At 42.6% G+C, this 17,357-nt stretch overlaps 1 protein-coding gene across 1 annotated transcript; it reads right to left on the bottom strand.

Annotated features, from left to right (window-relative positions):
- Positions 1-5,482: 5,482 nt before the first annotated feature.
- Positions 5,483-15,514, bottom strand: LOC306982465 (E3 ubiquitin-protein ligase TRIM35-like; the record flags this gene model as incomplete). Its single annotated transcript, XM_079582401.1, has 3 exons — positions 14,283-15,514; positions 6,586-6,833; positions 5,483-6,049 (listed from the first exon to the last, which is right to left on the bottom strand). The coding sequence occupies exons 1-3, from the start codon at positions 15,409-15,411 to the stop codon at positions 5,483-5,485; spliced, it is 1,944 nt and encodes a 647-aa protein (XP_079438527.1). The 5' UTR covers positions 15,412-15,514.
- Positions 15,515-17,357: the final 1,843 nt, after the last annotated feature.

Below are 17,357 nucleotides of genomic sequence, written 5' to 3'. Positions count from 1 at the left end.
TTGTTTGGCAATAAATAATAAAGCACCATGAGTGAAATATGTTGTGTTTTCATTTATATATTCTTTGTAAAATAAAATATCAAACATTTTGTCAGGGTATGTACATTCATGAGAGCAACTGTACTTTTTTTTTTTCACTCGCCTAGATTACTTATTCCTCCTCAGTAAATAATTATAATTACATTTTATCATGAAAAAGAAAAGAAAAGTAGTAATGACTTTAACAGGGGCAAAAAAGTTTCAATGTGAAGTTATTGTATAAACAGTGCAGTAGTAGTTTTGAAGACCTCCCACTTGTTTTGTGAATGACTTTATATGTAAATTCTGCTTTATAAAAAAAAAAAAAAAAATAAAACCTGAAACTCAAGAGGAAGATAAAGAAAAATGCAAAAATATCACCGTGAGAAATAAATATTAACATTTTCGAAGGTTTCATCCGCAAACCTGTAATTTAATCTTTCTTGTTTTCGCAGAACAGCCCCGATCACATCCACATTACGATGATGGAGAAGCGAAATGAACGACCACAAACCGCAGAAAAGAGACAGACTCAGGCTAGTATTATGGTCTGGAGCAGTTTACAGTCTGCGCCGCTACCCGACGTTTAACGCTCTGGGAATAAACAGCAACAACGACTGCAGAGACACTTCATTTGCAGTCCTTTAGCCCTGGCTTTACTTGCTGAATCAATAACACACATGCTCTAGTATTTGGATGGATTTTCTCCCAGTAATAGATTATTTTGTGGGCAGTGATCATGTGACAGGGCCGAGTGAACAGTGCTGTTGATTGTGTTTTTTAACCCTGCATGTATGGTGGTTTTGATTCGTCCCTGTTTCAGAGCGTGGTGTCCTGCACTGGTAAGCTCCTCCTTCCTCTTGCGCAGCTCCCTCCACTCCACCCCACACTGCAAAAAGTATTTAACTAGATCAGTATAAACATCTCAATTTGAGCATAATAATCCAAATTTTAGTTGTTTTGACTAGTTAAGAAGTTCTTGGGTATTTGTCCGAGATTATTTCACTTGTTCTGAGATGTTTCTGATTCGTTTCAATACATTTCGTCCTTATTTCAGGTCATTTTCTTTGCCAAGGGGGTAAGAAAATTGGTCTTATCTCATTGGCAATTTTACTTTCTTATTTCAAGCGAGATTTACCTTAGAACTGGTCTGAAATGTCCTCAAACAAGCAAAGTAAACTTTCCGATCAGGAAAAGTGTCTAAATGAGTGAAAACCGCTCAAAACAAGATACATTTCCTCAATTCAAGTCATTTAAGCCAATGCTTGATATTTACTTTTTGTAGTGCATTCTTTAACCATCTTCTCCATCTCCACACTCTTTGACTGGGCTTCTACACTGTTGAATAAATGGGGACACGGTGCATACCTGTCCCCCATAAAGACCCTCTGCTTTGCCTCATTCACACAACACCACTTGGTCCACTAGCACAGTGGTTCCCAACGTTTTTTTGTCTTTCGTACCCCTTTGGCCTTTCAGTGGTAAACCGTGTACCCCCTACCTCAAGAGTGTTACAGTTTATTTAGAAAGTAAATACTTACCGTAAATTCTCAAATACTGGCCTGTATTCCATCAGTGGCCGGGTTTGCGGCTGGCGGAGGCAAATTAAAGCCGGTCTCTAAAACAGGCCGGGGCTTTTATTAGAAACTATAGTGGTAGAAATATTCCCCATGTTAGGAATTTGTCTCATACTCGTGTAATTGAAAACTCACGTGCAGGAAGTAACAAACGGGAACCCGGGCCGACGGGAACGCTGGGGAGGAGCTGATCCAAGCGTAACTTTGACACAGAGTTAGCCACTTTTCAAGCCTCCTGTGACTATATTTGGAAACAGGGTGAGCAACAAATGTTGTGTGACCCTCCAGGGTTTTAATAAAGTCTCCATCGCGTCTTCAAAGCACGTCCAGCTGCTCCGTGTGCAGGTCAGTCCCACGCCTCAAAATAACTCCTCCCATCAGCGCGAGCGTCTCGTCTTCTCTCGGGTCAGTCTCATGATCGATCACAAACACAAACGCTCCGTCTAAACTCGCCTTTTACACAAGATAACAACAAATAATCCGGTCCGCGGTAAAAACGAAACAGAAACCTGCAGTGACATTGATGTCAAAGCTCCACTAACAACAACAAAACACTTCCTGTTGTCCCGACAAAATAAAAGGCGTCAATGTTCCAGCCGCTGGGAGAGGGAAATGTTCATTAATAAATGTGTAAAAATGTTGATGACCAAATTTGATTTTACGCAGCATGTGAAAGGGGCTACAAGAATCACAAAATCTAGTAAGACGCAAATTGACTTAATTTTTACAAACAAAGAAGAACGCATTCTGAAGTCTTATAACTTCTTGACTGGACTGTCCGATCATAATATGACGCTGATGGTGAGAAAATTATCTAAAAAACGTTTTGTAAACCTCAAAAAGCCTGACTGTAACTCACTTATAATTCCTAGAAATGATGTTCCCAAATTGGACAATGAATTAAAAGAAATAAATTGGACTAACATGGTGTGGGATGAGGTGGACATTAGCTGTAGGCAAATCATGAATAAAATAGATGGAATTGTGTCTAAATACCTAAAAAAGAGGAAAAATGGTAAACAGAGATCCCTACCCTGGGTAAATGAATCTATTAAAAAACTTATGAAGCAGCGAGACCAAACCCTAAAACAAGCAATTAAAAGCAGGCTAAACACTGACATGGCTTTATATAAGAGCCTAAGAAATCGCGTGATAAAAGATATGAGACTTGCTAAAAGCAACTTTTATATCACAGCAATTACTGAGGCAAGAGGAAATCCATCAGCAATGTGGAAGACAATTAACAACATTGTGAAACCCAAAGGAAAGCAGTCCCACCTGTGTGAACTCAAAATCGGAGAAGAGTTTGTAAATGATAGTAAGCGCATCGCCCAGGAACTTAATAACTATTTTACATCATCGGTTCAGGAGCTGTCGGATTGCTTTGATTTGAATACCAGGGTAGAGTATCAGCAACCAAATAATCTAACTGATGCATTTTTTCTTGAACAAACAACTGAGCGAGAGGTGCTAGCTGTCATTGAAAAAGTAAACAATAGTCACGCTAAAGACCTTTTTAACATTGACGCTTCCTTTCTTAAAAGAAATAAAGAAATACTGGCAAAACCCTTAACTCATCTGGTAAATCTCTCCTTTAAAAAGGGACAATTTCCAAATGACTGGAAACAAGCTAGGGTTATACCTATATATAAATCTGGAAAGGCAGATCTAGCATGCAATTACAGACCAATTAGCATTTTGCCGATTTTTTCTAAGGTGCTGGAAAAGATTGTAGCCAATCAGCTAATGTCTTTCTTACAGATCAATGACATACTGCATCCTCTGCAATTCGGATTCCGGCCCCAATATTCGACAGAAACGGCCAATTGCTATTTTATTGAACAACTTAAACTAGCAATTGACAAAGGCCAAATAGTTGGAGCGGTTTTTTTAGATTTAAAAAAAGCTTTTGACGTACTCAATCATAATGTACTTTTACAGAAACTATCCCAGTTGAACTTTGACAACACAACATTACAGTGGTTCAAGACTTATTTGGAACATAGACAACAATGTGTAATAATTAATAATGAAAAGTCATCCTTCACAACACTGAAAACAGGTGTCCCCCAGGGATCAATTCTTGGGCCTCTCCTTTTTGCATTGTATATAAATGATTTACCAAACATCTGTCCGGGAGCAGGTTTCCAAATGTATGCAGATGATACAGTTGTCTTTGTGAGTGGCAAAAGTGTTGAAGCCGTTACTGCGCAGCTGCAGCAACACCTTAACTCTGTGTCAGTATGGTTTCAAAACTCAGGACTAACACTAAATCTGAGTAAGACAGTGTCAGTTTGTTTTGCTTCCAGATTACACCCAGTGGAAGAACTGCATCTGACAATAAACGGTCAAGACATTGCCCAGGTTAAAGAGGTTAAATATCTGGGCCTAATCTTGGACTCCCATCTAACATTTGAAAGTCATGTCAAAAAGATCACAAGAACAGCCAAATCAAACCTGTACAGTTTCAGAATCATACGGGGCTGTTTACCATTTCATGCAGCAAGTGTGTTTATGCATGCGATGATTTTCTCTCATCTCAGTTACTGCATAACCTCCTGGTCACAGGCAACAGCTACAACAGTCAGGCCTTTAAGACTGATTTACAATAGAGCATTAAAAATTTTAGACAAAACATCTGTCAGGACGCACCATTGTGGAGTATTGCAGAGGTTAAACTTTCTTAACTTTGAAAATTTTATTAAATTCTGTAACTTAAAATTAATGTACAAATGTCTGCACAGCCAAGCCCCTGATGTTCTCAGACGGCTCATAGTTCCACTTCGATCAGTGGGCTCCATCACACGAGGAGCTGCTAATGGAAATGTGAAAGTACCCGTTAGGAAAAAGACCTTTGGACAGTCAGCTTTTACCGTCCAGGGTGCTAAACTTTGGAACTCTTTGCCTCCGGAGCTGAAACAGGACTTAGACCTGGGGGCTTTTAAAAATGAACTAAAACATATTTTAAAAAGAGATCAAGTCTGCAATCATTTTTAGTCTGCACTCAATGCACTTCCTTTGTGTAATGTCAGAAGTATTTAATTAATGTTACTGTAAATGTATTTTTTGTACTTTCTGTGTGAATTTGAAAAGCCCTTCTAGGGACGGACATTGCAAATTAGCCTTGGCTATAAATGTTGTAGTGTGGTACATGTTTATTGTTCACACATGTCCCTATCAAATAAATAAATAAATAAATAAATAAATAAATAAATGAACCTAATATTTTAGGTGCAAATGGACACAAATCTCGTTTTTCTTCGTTTTCCTGGTCGTCCGTTTTGCTCAAATAGAAATAAAGGCCTGTCTCTAATTGTGGCCTGGTTCCAATAAAGGCCTGGTCCTAGATGCCCTTGAGTAAATAAAGGCCCCGGCCTATGTTAGAGCATTTACGGTATGTGGTATTTGTAAGACAATGTTTCAGTCAAAATAAACCTAAAATTCTCCCAAAGCAAGACATTTTACTGAAAGATATAGCCTTTCCTGTAAAAAATTCTGTTACATTTTCCCCTTTTTTCAATCTGAAATAGTTCCAAGGACCCCCTGCTAGGTCGTCGAGTACCCCCAGGGGTCCCCGTACCCATGGATGGGAAGCACTGCACTAGCACATGTAAAAGTCTGGCTTTTTGTCATAGAAATAAGACACTCATTTGGTTGCTGATTCTTCTTTGTTATATATCTGATATTGTTGGCAAAAAATCAGCAGCAATAGATCCAAATTGACTATTTTGTGCATGGATGAGAGCCCAGAAACCCAAGCTGACTTTGACACAAACTGAACTGCAGACATAAGTTTCATTTTTGACCATTTAATAAAACATTTTAAAAACAAAACAAATCAGGGAAGCAACAAGAGGGACATGACAGACCAGGAGGAACTTAGGCGGTCAGGAGAATGATGACGCTGAAGGTGGAAAGCCAAGAGGGTCCACGAACAGCAGAGACAAGTCAGGTGGGTCTGGGGGGCGAGTAGCGGCTGAGAAGTGCTCAGGTATGGGGCAGGGCTCGGCGGTGGGTGAGATGACCCCAAGTGTAAGGCAGGAACGTGAGGCAGCTGAGAGAACCCTGTGTGATGAGGGATAGGAACAGGAAGGGCCCACCCCGGACGGAGAATGATGTCCGGCAGTGGCCTTGGGACATGAACAGGAGGAGCCCACCCCAGACGGAGGTCTCAGTCCTATGGTGGCCCCAGAACAAGAGGAGCCCACCCTGGACGGAGAAAGTGTCCAGCGGTGGCTCCGGGACAGAAGGGGCCCACCTCGGACGGAGGTCGGGGTCTGGCAGTGGCTCAGGGCGGGAAGGAGGGGACAGCCACCCCGGACGGAGGTAAATGTCCAGCGGTGGCTCCGGGACAGAGCAGGAACAGGGGTCAGGGTCCTCAGCTGATAGGCAGTCCGCTGGGTCTTTGCAGTGGTCGCGTCGTTCTCTACATCAGCCCCGGTTTTTGGTTTTCTCTGGATTTTGTCATTTCAGTTTTTATCATTCATTAAACATCGCCACTTCCCGCATTTTGGGTTTTCTTTTCCGTGTTCCACCTCACACCATGACAGAACGACGCGACAAAGGACAAGGGAAACACAGGGGTATAAATACAAGAGGAAACGGGGCACAGGTGAAACACATCAGGGCGGGGCAGGAAGGTAATGAGGGAAGTCAAGCAAAATCACAAGGACAGAACACATGTCAAAACATACAAAAACAGGGGAACGAAAGACAAATCATGACAGTAAAGCTGTGATGTGTCTCCTGTGTGTGTTCTTCTGTGTTGCTTGAGTGTACATTTGTGTGCAAACATTTTGTCACACACGGTACAGCTACAAGGTTTCTCTCCTGTGTGTGTTCTTCTGTGTGGCTTGAGGTGATCGAGTTGTGCAAAGGTTTTGTCACACACGGTACAGCTGTAAGGTTTCTCTCCTGGGTGTGTTTGTAAACGATATCTACGTCCAAAGCGTTTCTTACAAATCGAGCGCTGGTGTTTCCCTTTAGCTACGTCGGCAGTTCCAGTCTTGTCTACATTGTCCACAGCGCCGCTCGTCTCTGGTGCAGACTTGTTCTGGGAGGATCGCTTGGTGCTTCTGCCTCTAGTCTGGACTCGGCTGATTTCATCTCCAACTCCTCTCTTCATCTGTCGAGCTGAACTTCTGAATGGAGGTTTCTGGGTTTGAACATTGTCGGGGTCAGGAGAGCGCTCTGTGCGTCCCTCAGTCTCCGGGATCAAATGTGGCTCAGAATTAGACCCTGGGGCAGACCTGAAAAATGTGAATCTGAAAAAACCTGAACAAATCTGAAAAAACACATACATAAACATCAAATCTCAATCTCAAACAGCACACGTATCTCTCCAGCCGCTGCAGCCAGACGCTCGTTCACCAAAGCCCTGAACCTTTGGCCAACAGACATTTCCACAATCTCTCAAACAGGTGCTGACGGATTCAGGCCTAAGCAGTGACAAACAGAGAATAAAAATGAGATTGACACTAACAAGATCATTTAGATTCATGAGTTATGGCTGTAACTCTCCTGTTAACATCATAAATACATATATATGTAAGAGAGGGGGGGGGGGGGGGGGGGAGGTGTGTGCAGTGGAATGAAATTAAACCAGAAAAAAAACTACTGCAATAAAAGGGGGTGAAATGACCGGGTGAGAGCACACTGTTTACCAAGGAGGACAGAGAAGTGGCCAGGTGCACTAAAATGTATTACAGAATGATTAAAAACAGTAAAAATGCCCACAGGTAAAAACGTTATGCTAAAAGTCCATTAAAAACAAGGTGGGCTAAAAAAAAAGATAAAACTGCGATAAAAGGGCACCGTCCACAGTAAAGTGCTTATGGTCCTCCTGCTCCGCTCAGCCCAGGTAGTGGATCCTCTGGTCACACGCACCGGGTCACCTGTGAATGCAAAGCATACGCCAGCACGGGGGTCCGAGACAATAAGGCCTTAGGCTACGCGGATGGAGTGTCGCTACAATACTTACACACCAGGCAGAGTTATCCTCTGCCCCTGCGTGTGTCCCACGTCACAACACTCCTTCACTCAGTCTCGATCCCTCCCGGCCGGCTCCCGCCCTCCGCACGCTGAGACACCTACGCGGAAACAACTAGCGGCAGTCAAAAGTTCTAACCTAGCGTATTCTCCGGCTAGCTTTATCCGACAAGTGCTACTACGTTCGCCTCGTAACACTTGCGGTCCCAGCGTGCTCGTGGTCCCCGATGCGTGTGCCGTCCTGCTCTCCGACGTGTGGTGGTGCGCCTCTTTCCTTTCTTCTCGTTCCACCGTGCGCCTTTTGTTTGTCCTCCGCTCCCGCCGGACACAGGTGCCGTGATTGTTGCCTCTCGGGGATTGGGGTAAAGTCATGTGATAAAACCAGGTGGTAAAAGCATGTGACGAGGGCGAGTCCTTAAAACTGTAAATAAAGTTAAAATGCACTGCAAAGATAAAACCAATATAAAAACACACTAAAAACACAGCACACGATAAAAACAAAATAAAATCCCCTGTCACTTGCTGGATCACATATTAATTTATAAATTGGAAATCTTTTGTGTAGAGTGATCATAAAGCCTACATAAATGCTCCTTTCACATAATTCAATGCATTATAAGACAATTGTCGGCTAATAACACAGGCTGTGTCCGAATGTCCACCCTCGTCCCTAGCCCCTCATTCACTACATAGGCCCGCACTATATAGTCGACTATACAGTCACTGATTCTGTTGGTGATTCGGACACAAGCCACTACTTTCTCCGAGCTGCATGACAGTTTTTTTTAGTCTGAATTTATTTATTGTTACAAACGTGTATTTTATGAAACAGAACGACTGCTCTGACACTTTTACAGGCGTTTTATTTGACATTTAAATTAAAATTAAAACTATCATCACAAAAAAAAAACAGCTCTCCAGCGTTAGCTCAAAGACGTGCCAAAAGTCGGTCAGAGCCCGGTGTCCGAAGCGGCAGCAGATTGAGTGACTACATCTGCTAAAAGTCGCTAAACTCCGGGAATAAAGTATTTCTGTGATAAAGACCAACCAAAGTCAGAGACAGTGGAATATTTATGGATAAATACGAGTCAGATACGTTATATTTAGCATGGATTTTACATGAATGGCTTGTGTTACGATCTGCTTCTTTAGGGTGAAGGGAAGTAACACAAGACCCAAGGTTTTGGTGGGTTTCAGGAAAGTTTACAATTTATTTTGATATGTGTAAGGTAAATAATAACAACGAAAGTAGGCTCTAACGGGAGCACAAAATTGGTACAAACGAAAAACAACGGCTACAACAATTTCACTAAGCTAGTGTCTCACAAATTACATTAGTCGAAACACACACAAGAGACACAATCAACTAAGGCGAGCCGCACTGTTGAGTCCCAGCCGCCTCGAACCACAGATAGGAGGGTCTTTTATTGGTCCTCCGAGTTGATAGGTGGGACCAGTTGATTGGAGAGGCGTCGATTATCCGGGGAGGGGAAACCAATCCGCCAATCAGGGACGAGGACTCCAACATCAGCATCAACATAACAAGGCACAACGAGATTAGAACACATGGGGCGGAGAGAAGGCGTGAGCTGGCCTTTGCCAAACGCCGTGACACTTGGATTATTTCGAAAGGAAGCAATCGGTCATTTAACAGCTCAAGCTAAAGGTTTGCAGCTAACGTTAGCATCTTTTCACCGTAACCGTTTATAGGTATACCAGGAGTAGTTTGGCATCCGCACAGTAAAGTGAAGATTACTGCGCGGATTTCGAACTACTCCTGGTATTATTACGCCTTACAATATAGTTCCCCCTTTTATCCGCTTAGAAAATCCACATTGTTTAATTTTGTGTAATTATACTTTGTAGTGTTACACTTCACGTAACCATATTTAAACAGGGAAAACGTGGAAGAGCTTGGTAGCTTCTGTCTTGACCTGTTTTGGAGCTATAGAGGAGAGAGGGAGAGGCTAAATGCTAACGCCGTCTGCGCTGTGTTTACGTGACTGAAGGCACGGGGGAAGATCAGACAGGTCCTAAAGAACTCGTCTAAGCTAAGGTAAGAACATATCTCAGAATGTTAAAACGGTGGCCTATTCCTTTAAGTTCGTGCAGGACTTCAGACCCAAAGTAACAACTGTTTGAGTGACAGGTCTGAGCTCATTCTACACATTAGGACATGGCTGGAACACGTAGGGAAGGGAATACTTCATTTTAACATTTTTAAACTCTGTGTAGTCCCTTTAAGATCTGTACCGTCACGATCAAGTCAACTGTGGAGTCAAAGACCATTTTCCTCCTCCCACACTCTTTGACTAAAATAATAATAATAAGTTGTAATAGCAGTAGAAATAGAGGCCAGCTAGAAGTAGGAATTTGTTTTGAATGTGCAAAAACAAAATCGATACCCGCCAAACACTCTTATTTCTGAAAACGTACAAACTCAGTACAAATGACCCTTAAATCTTGGTTGTGTGAGTGCAGCAGGTGGATGGGAAACACTTATATATTTTACGGGGCCGGGACTGTTTCATGTGGTCGCTGATAAAAAAAATCGCAAAGTGATTCCAGATTTTCAATTAAGGTTCAAAGACACAAACCAGACGCGGAGAGATTAGTGGACCAGGCGGACGATAAAATGCTTAACCTGTAATTTAGGGCTCAGGGCATGAAAAAGTAAACAATGTATATACTTGATTCATGGCTTAACCCGTTTTTTTACCTTTGATAATATGTGCATGTGAAAAACAGATATGCCAAATCATTTTTAGTACAAATGTTTACACCGTCGCGAGCTCTGATGCAATAAAGTTTCTTGTGTTTGATCCGTTTCATCAAGGCCGTGGGAACCCAGGGTGCTGAGGGCGCTGCAGCACCCCCTGGTGGATAGTTTGTGAACTGCAGGCAATATTAACCCCTTTACTCCCACCTGAACCGAGCACACTTTCTCCAGCTTTACTCCAGTCCAAAAGCTTCTGGAAAAAAGGAGTGAAAATAGCAACAAAACTGAGATGAAAACAAGGATGAAAATGTGAAAAAAGTGAGAAAACATTGACGAAAAAGTGACAAAAAATGTACAAAAAATGTACAAAAATTGACAAAAATTTGACAAAAAAGTGAGAGAAATTTGACGAAAAATTGAGAAAAAATGGAAGAAAAAGTGGTAAGAATTTGACAAAAAAATGCGAATAATTTGACGAAAAAGTGACAAAAAAGTCACGCAAATTCTACAAAAATGAGTCGACTGCCCAACAAAAAAAGTGATGGAAAAAAAATCTGACGTGAGGAAAAAGATCCATTTAGTTTTGTTGGTCTTTCAAATGAGGCGTTACACTGGCCTACAGGATTTGGGTAAAGCTGAACCGGAGAAAATGCTCTCGGTTCAGGCGGGAGTTAAGAGGTTAATAAATAGGATTTATGCACAGAAAAAGTATTTTGGGGGTACATTTTGTCCCTCAGCGCCCCCTAACTAAAACATCTTCCCACGGCTCTGCGTTTCATGTGTCTGCAACAAGAGAGCTGAGTTATTATAGTTCCTTTTATTTATGAACATCCCTATTATGAGAGAAACAAACAACAACAGAGTCAACAAGAAGGCAAATTAATAATGAATTTAAAAAAGAACCATGACAATACGTTTGTTAAGTGGTGACGTCACGACTTTCGCTTATGGGTCCTAGCATACAGGCTAATATGCGAGAAAAAAACACATTAAAAACTGTTTAATACAACAATCAATATTTCTGAAACTCAACGGGGAGTTACTGAACCTACTTATTTCTCAGACTCATTAGCCAAAAATGCCGCACCTACTGCTAAAAAAGTATTATTTACTAAAGTCAGTGCTTCCGGGTTAGCGTAGCTGCTCCACCGTTAGCATTTATCTCCGCTACACCTACAAAAATCTTCAAAACATGCTGCTGAATGTGCTGTGGAAGGTCAAAACGAAAATGAAACATAAAAAAGATCTAGAAATATACCTTTAATGCCATCCATCCATCCATCCATCCATCCTCCTGCAGGTGGTGGGTCCACAGAAGGATGACCTCATTGTCCCCCGGGCCTGTTGGTCTCTCATAAGGGGCTTCTGAACCGCTCTTTGTCTGACCCGTCACCTATAGGACCTGTTTGCCATGGGAGACCCAACCAGGGGCACGAAGCCCCCGACAACAGAGCTCCAGGATCATTCAGGTGCTCAAACCCCTCCACCACGTTAAGGTGGCAGTTCCAGGAGGGAACCTTTAATTCCCATTTGAAAAAAACTGTAATGCTTTGGCACAATGATAGTAATAATAATAATAATGTGGCACAATTCCTATAATGACCCAGAAAACTCGGGGAGACACTGGCACATAATCTGTCTTTCCCTATGTAAATCTAACTTCATTGAAAATAAAGGTGGGACGGGGACAAAGGTCTAAATGGCTGAGCAGTGCGGCCAAATAAGGGACAGGTGGTCGCCCCTATTCATTAAACAAACAAAACTTCTAAGTCAGTGGTTCTCAACCTGGGGGTTGGGACCCCCAAGGGGGTCGCCAGATCATTTAGATAAAATATACATATTTTCATTTTCATAATCTAATGTTTTATTGTAGCATGTGTTTGCTATTTTACCAGAGTGCCATTATTTGTTTGTAGTTTGGTGAATTTTATTTCAGCCATTTGCTTTTTTTCTTTGTTTTTTAAGAATTATGTAGGCCTATTTCTCACTGTGTGACCCGGGCGGGGGTCACAAACCCCTGTACCTGTTATAATGGGGGTCGGAGCTCCAAAAGGTTGAGAACCACTGTTCTAAGTAATACTGTCTTAACTGACTCTAAATGGTGCTTTTACTTCCGCAGCTCAAACGGCCTATTGGAGGTTTTAGGCGGTGCGTGGAATGAAATGCTGCCATCTAGTGGTGAACCAGAGAGATACACAATGATGTAACCGGGAGTCTCTCATCTGTGCAAACTCACATGTAAAGTCCACACAGAACTCAAAACCAGTGTTAATTTCGTCGACTAAAATATTTAGTCTTAATTTTCATCAAAGTGATATTTTTGACGACTAAAATTGGACTAAAACTAAATTAAAAGTTTCTCATGAGACTAAAACTATGACTAAAATGTCCAGATATTTTAGTCGACTAAAATAAGACTAAATAAAAATGAAAAGGAGAGACTAAAATCATCCAAACTTCTATTGAGCGTCTGAAAGATCCTCATATCATTTAAATTCACTGTCAAATGAACAGGTCTGAGCTTTGTTCATGTGGGAGAAGCTCCATGAAGTCGAGGACCTTGATTAAACATGATTATAATGAATATTATAAATATAAGTCGACTAAATTAGTCTTCATTTTAGTCGACTAAAACTAGAGAAAAAGATTTTTTTGACTAAATTTTGACTAAAATGAAATTAGTCAAAAGACTAAAACTAAAATAAAATATGGTGTCAAAATTAACACTGCTCAAAACAGACATGAACTAACAACTTAAAATGTGAATAAGAAACATTAAATGGTAAGAAAATAATCCAGAACTACATGAAACAAGAAATGATCCAAAGCAGCACTTATTCAATCCAAACCTTTATTAGTCATTTATACAAGGCATTTTACAACAATTAAAAATGTCAATAGACCCTTCACCTTAAGTCCAACGACATATTCCTTTCATTAAGCGATACAATATTCATATTCATGTAAAACAAATACATTCACATGTGTTAGAACTGATTTCTTTACAGCCTTTCACCCAAATTAAAATCAGTGACATTTTTTGGATCAATTATTTCTAAAGCTCAAAACCAGCTTTAGTTCATGAAAAAAAAAAACACCATTAACATTTAGTTCCCTTAGATACTTATTACAGACGGGTTTTATATTTATTTAAAAGCACTACAAGTTTATCTTCTTAACCCCCACCTGAACCAAAAACCTTGTCTCCAGTTTGGCTTTACCCAAATCTCAAAGCTTCTTGACAACAAAGCGACAAAAAGACGATGAAAAAGTGACACAAATGCTGCGAAAATGCAACAAAAAAGCCTCAATGGAGCAACAGAAAAGCGACAAAAATGAAACAAAAGAACGATGAAAATGTGGCCAAAATGTGACCAAAAAAAGCATGAGAGTCTGATGTGTGTTGCAGATCACATGTACAGTATGTCAAGGAAATATTCATCACAAATCTTTGTTAGTCCTCACAGAGTTACATTCTTTTCAATATTCAGCTTTCTGTTACAGGCCCTTCACCTAAAGAATATTTAACACAGTAAGCAGTGAAAAATATGGATGTGGAAAATCACCTTCACACATATTGACCTAAACTGACGGAAAAATCTAACTGTAAACTTTGCATTCAAACCAAAAGCATTTACGAAACTTTTTATGAAAAAACGTCACCAGAAAGATTGAAACCCTTCAGATAAGAGCCACAAGTATCTTTTTCACTAGTTTCGCCTCATTCGCCTTAAGTCAGATTTCCTGTGGCAGGATTCTGATCGGATATTTACCTTTGATAAAGAAAAGTGGGCGCAGTTTCTTCTGACTGATCTGTGTGATTGTGTGAATGTGAGTGTTTGAGTCTAAGTCATGAAAACTCACTTCACGTTTGTCAAAGTCCAGACAAATTTTGATCTTTTGAGGTTTTGAGACGAGATTGAGAGAAATATGTCCATTATTATGTTCTGCTTTATATTCACCATTTGAGAATCCCATACACCACCCCTCAAAATCCTCTTTCTTGACTCCCTCAAATGGATCAGTAATCACTCCAAGGACCCACTTCTCATTGTCTCCCACGTCCACGTTCCAACTGTGAGAACCAGAGTCAAACTCCTCAGATCCAAAAACTCTGCCTCGACGGTCCTGAGGTGACTCTTGGTTTGTTTCTTTCTCTTTAAATGTGAAACTGGTCAGATCGTCCGACAGAACCACATCTCTGGCCCTATTTGGATCCAGAATGACCGGAGTGAACTGCACCAGCCTCTTCATGTTGGTCCAGATGTTGAAGGTCAGGTTGCCCAGATGTTTGGCCTGGTCTATCGGATCTCCTGCTCTCACCTGTGGCTCCTCCTCCAGCAGGGGGCAGCGCTGCACTCTCTCCACTCTCTCCACTGCAGCCTTGTATTGGAGCAGGAAGGAGACGTCTGGCGCTCTGAGCTGCTCCTCTGTGGCTCTGATGCTTTCTGACAGAGCTTCTATCTCTCTGCTCACGGCCGCCATCTTGTCCTTCATCCTCTGAGTCTTCTGCTCCTCTTCCTCCCTCAGAGCCTTCATCCGGGACTCCTCTTCCTCCACAAGAAACTGGCGAAGTTTCTCGAACTCAGCCTGGATCTGTTTCTCTATGTGCTGGTGCTGGTGTTTGATACGACCTTCTATTCCCTTGAATTTCTTTTTAAGGTTCATGGCCTTTTGTAGGTTTTCCTTTAGAGGCAGAAGTCTCTTGTCCAGCTCGTCTCTCAGATCCTGAGCTGCTTCGTCTATGGGCCTAAAGCGGTGGCCTTCATGGAGTTTGGAGTCTCGACACACCACACAGACCGGCTGCTGGTCAGTCAGACAGAACAGTTTGAGTCTCTCTGAGTGCACTCCACACTCCTGCTCTTCTGGAGTCTTCTGCTCTCTTTTCTGGACATAGGCCCCACACAGGTTTCTCAGAGCCAGGTTTCGTGGCGGGTCACTCCTGGAGGATCTTCTCTTACAAACCGGACACTCCTGTGTGGGCTTCTCTCTCCACCAGTTCCTCAGACAGTCTTTACAACAACTGTGGCTGCAGGACAGAAGCACAGGCTCCTTAAACACCTCGTGACAGATCGAACAGGACAGATCTTCCTCTGGTTGAAAAGCCATGAATTATTTTGTTGAAAACACCCGTTTCCACTGCGGTCCCGTCTCTGTGAAGTCTGTGTGATTCTGTCTCTGCTTTGTTTGAGGCGTGACTTAAAAGGCAGAGCTGAGGCGTTTCTCATAAATGGCTCGCTACTTCATTGTGAGCAAATCAGGGATGAGGCTAAAACCGGTCTCTCAACTTGGCAGGCTTTTATTGTGCTCTTTGTTTTTGTTACATCCCAGCTCTGATAGGGTTAGGGAAATAACAAAAAAACAGAATAGAAACATTGTATCAACCAAAGTTATAGTTATGTGGCTCTGTAGTCAGAGAGTGAGACAGCTGCCTGGCTCCCATTGGGGAGAGATGGGAACTAGGCAGCTGTCAATGCAAATACTGAAGGTGGGGATTTGGATAAAGTGGATTTAGAGCCAATGAATAGTATTTCACTTTGGTTATCGTTGAGTTTGAGTGTGGTTGCTGATATCCAAGCTGTAATGGCCTGTAAACAGTTGGTTATGGTGGGGCGGGTGTTTGAGGACAGATAAAGTTGAGTATCTTCAGCATAACAATGGAACTGAATACTAAAGTAGCCAAAAATATTGCAGAGGGGAAGAATTACAAACAGAAGTGGACCTAAAGCTGATCCTTGGGGAACCCTGTGATGTGATTGAAAAGCCATCATTTGTTAAGTGAAAACCTCCTTCTGTGTGATTCTGTCTCTGCACTGACTGAGGTGTGTCTTAAAAGGCGGTGCTGAAGTATTAGATCCTTTGCAATGAATCATAAATAGCTTAGAAACCGGTCTGTCAAAATCACTGGATTCTTTTACGCACCTTGTTTTTTATGTGTTCACTGAGCAAAATGTAGCAGCTTCATTGATCAAAACGTGTAACTTATTTAAATTAATGTTTTAGAATAATCAACCTCAACTCTAAGACCATTCAGCTGTACAGTTCAACAAGTCACAAAATCAGTTTGGATCTTCAGATCAATCAGTTTTTTGTTGAAAACCCCCGTTTCCACTGCTGTCCCGTCTCTGTGAAGTCTGTGTGATTCTGTCTCTGCTTTGTTTGAGGCGTGACTTAAAAGGCAGAGCTGAGGCGTTTCTCATAAATGGCTCGCTACTTCACTGTGAGCAAATCAGGGATGAGGCTAAAACCGGTCTCTCAACTTGACAGGCTTTTATTGTGCTCCTTGTTTTTGTTACATGCCAGCTCTGATAGGGTTAGGGAAATAACAAAAAACAGAATAGAAACATAGACTCCTATGGACGTGATATATACAAGGACCGTGACGTCGCCCGGCATGGTGCAGCTGGGGCCCCACCCTGGAGCCAGACCTGGGGTTGGGGCCCGAACGCGAGCGTCTGGTGGCCGGGCCTCCTTAAGGGACGACGTGGGCCCGCCCTCCTGTGGACCCACCACCCGCAGAGGGATCCATAGGGGTCGGGTGCGGAGAGGACTGGGTGGCAGTCAGAGTCAGGTGCCTCGACGACCTGGTCCGCCTGCATGGCTTCTGGCGTTCGGGACATGGAACGTCACCTCGCTGGGGGGGAAGGAGCCTGAGCTTGTGCGGGAGGTTGAGAGATACCGGCTAGATATAGTCGGGCTCACCTCCACGCACAGCTTGGGTTCCGGATCCCAACTCCTGGAGAGAGGCTGGAATCTCCATTTTTCTGGAGTTGCCCGCAGGGAGAGGCGGCGGGCTGGGGTGGGTTTGCTCATATCCCCCCAGCTCAGCCGTCACGTGTTGGAGTTCACCCCGGTGGACGAGAAGGTCGCGTCCCTACGCCTTCGGGTCGGGGACAGGTCTCTCACTGTTGTCTCGGCCTACGGGCCCAACATCGGTGCAGAGTACCCGGCCTTCTTGGAGTCCCTGGGAGGGGCGCTAGATTGTGCTCCGACTGGGGACTCCATTGTTCTGCTGGGGGACTTCAACGCCCACGTGGGTAACGACAGTGAGACCT

This window comes from Gobius niger (assembly GCF_951799975.1).
Source record: "Gobius niger genome assembly, chromosome: 24".
In the NCBI taxonomy this organism is placed as follows: Eukaryota; Metazoa; Chordata; class Actinopteri; order Gobiiformes; family Gobiidae; genus Gobius; species Gobius niger.
Note: the sequence above shows the minus strand (reverse complement) of the source record. Positions and strands in the feature narration are given on the sequence as shown.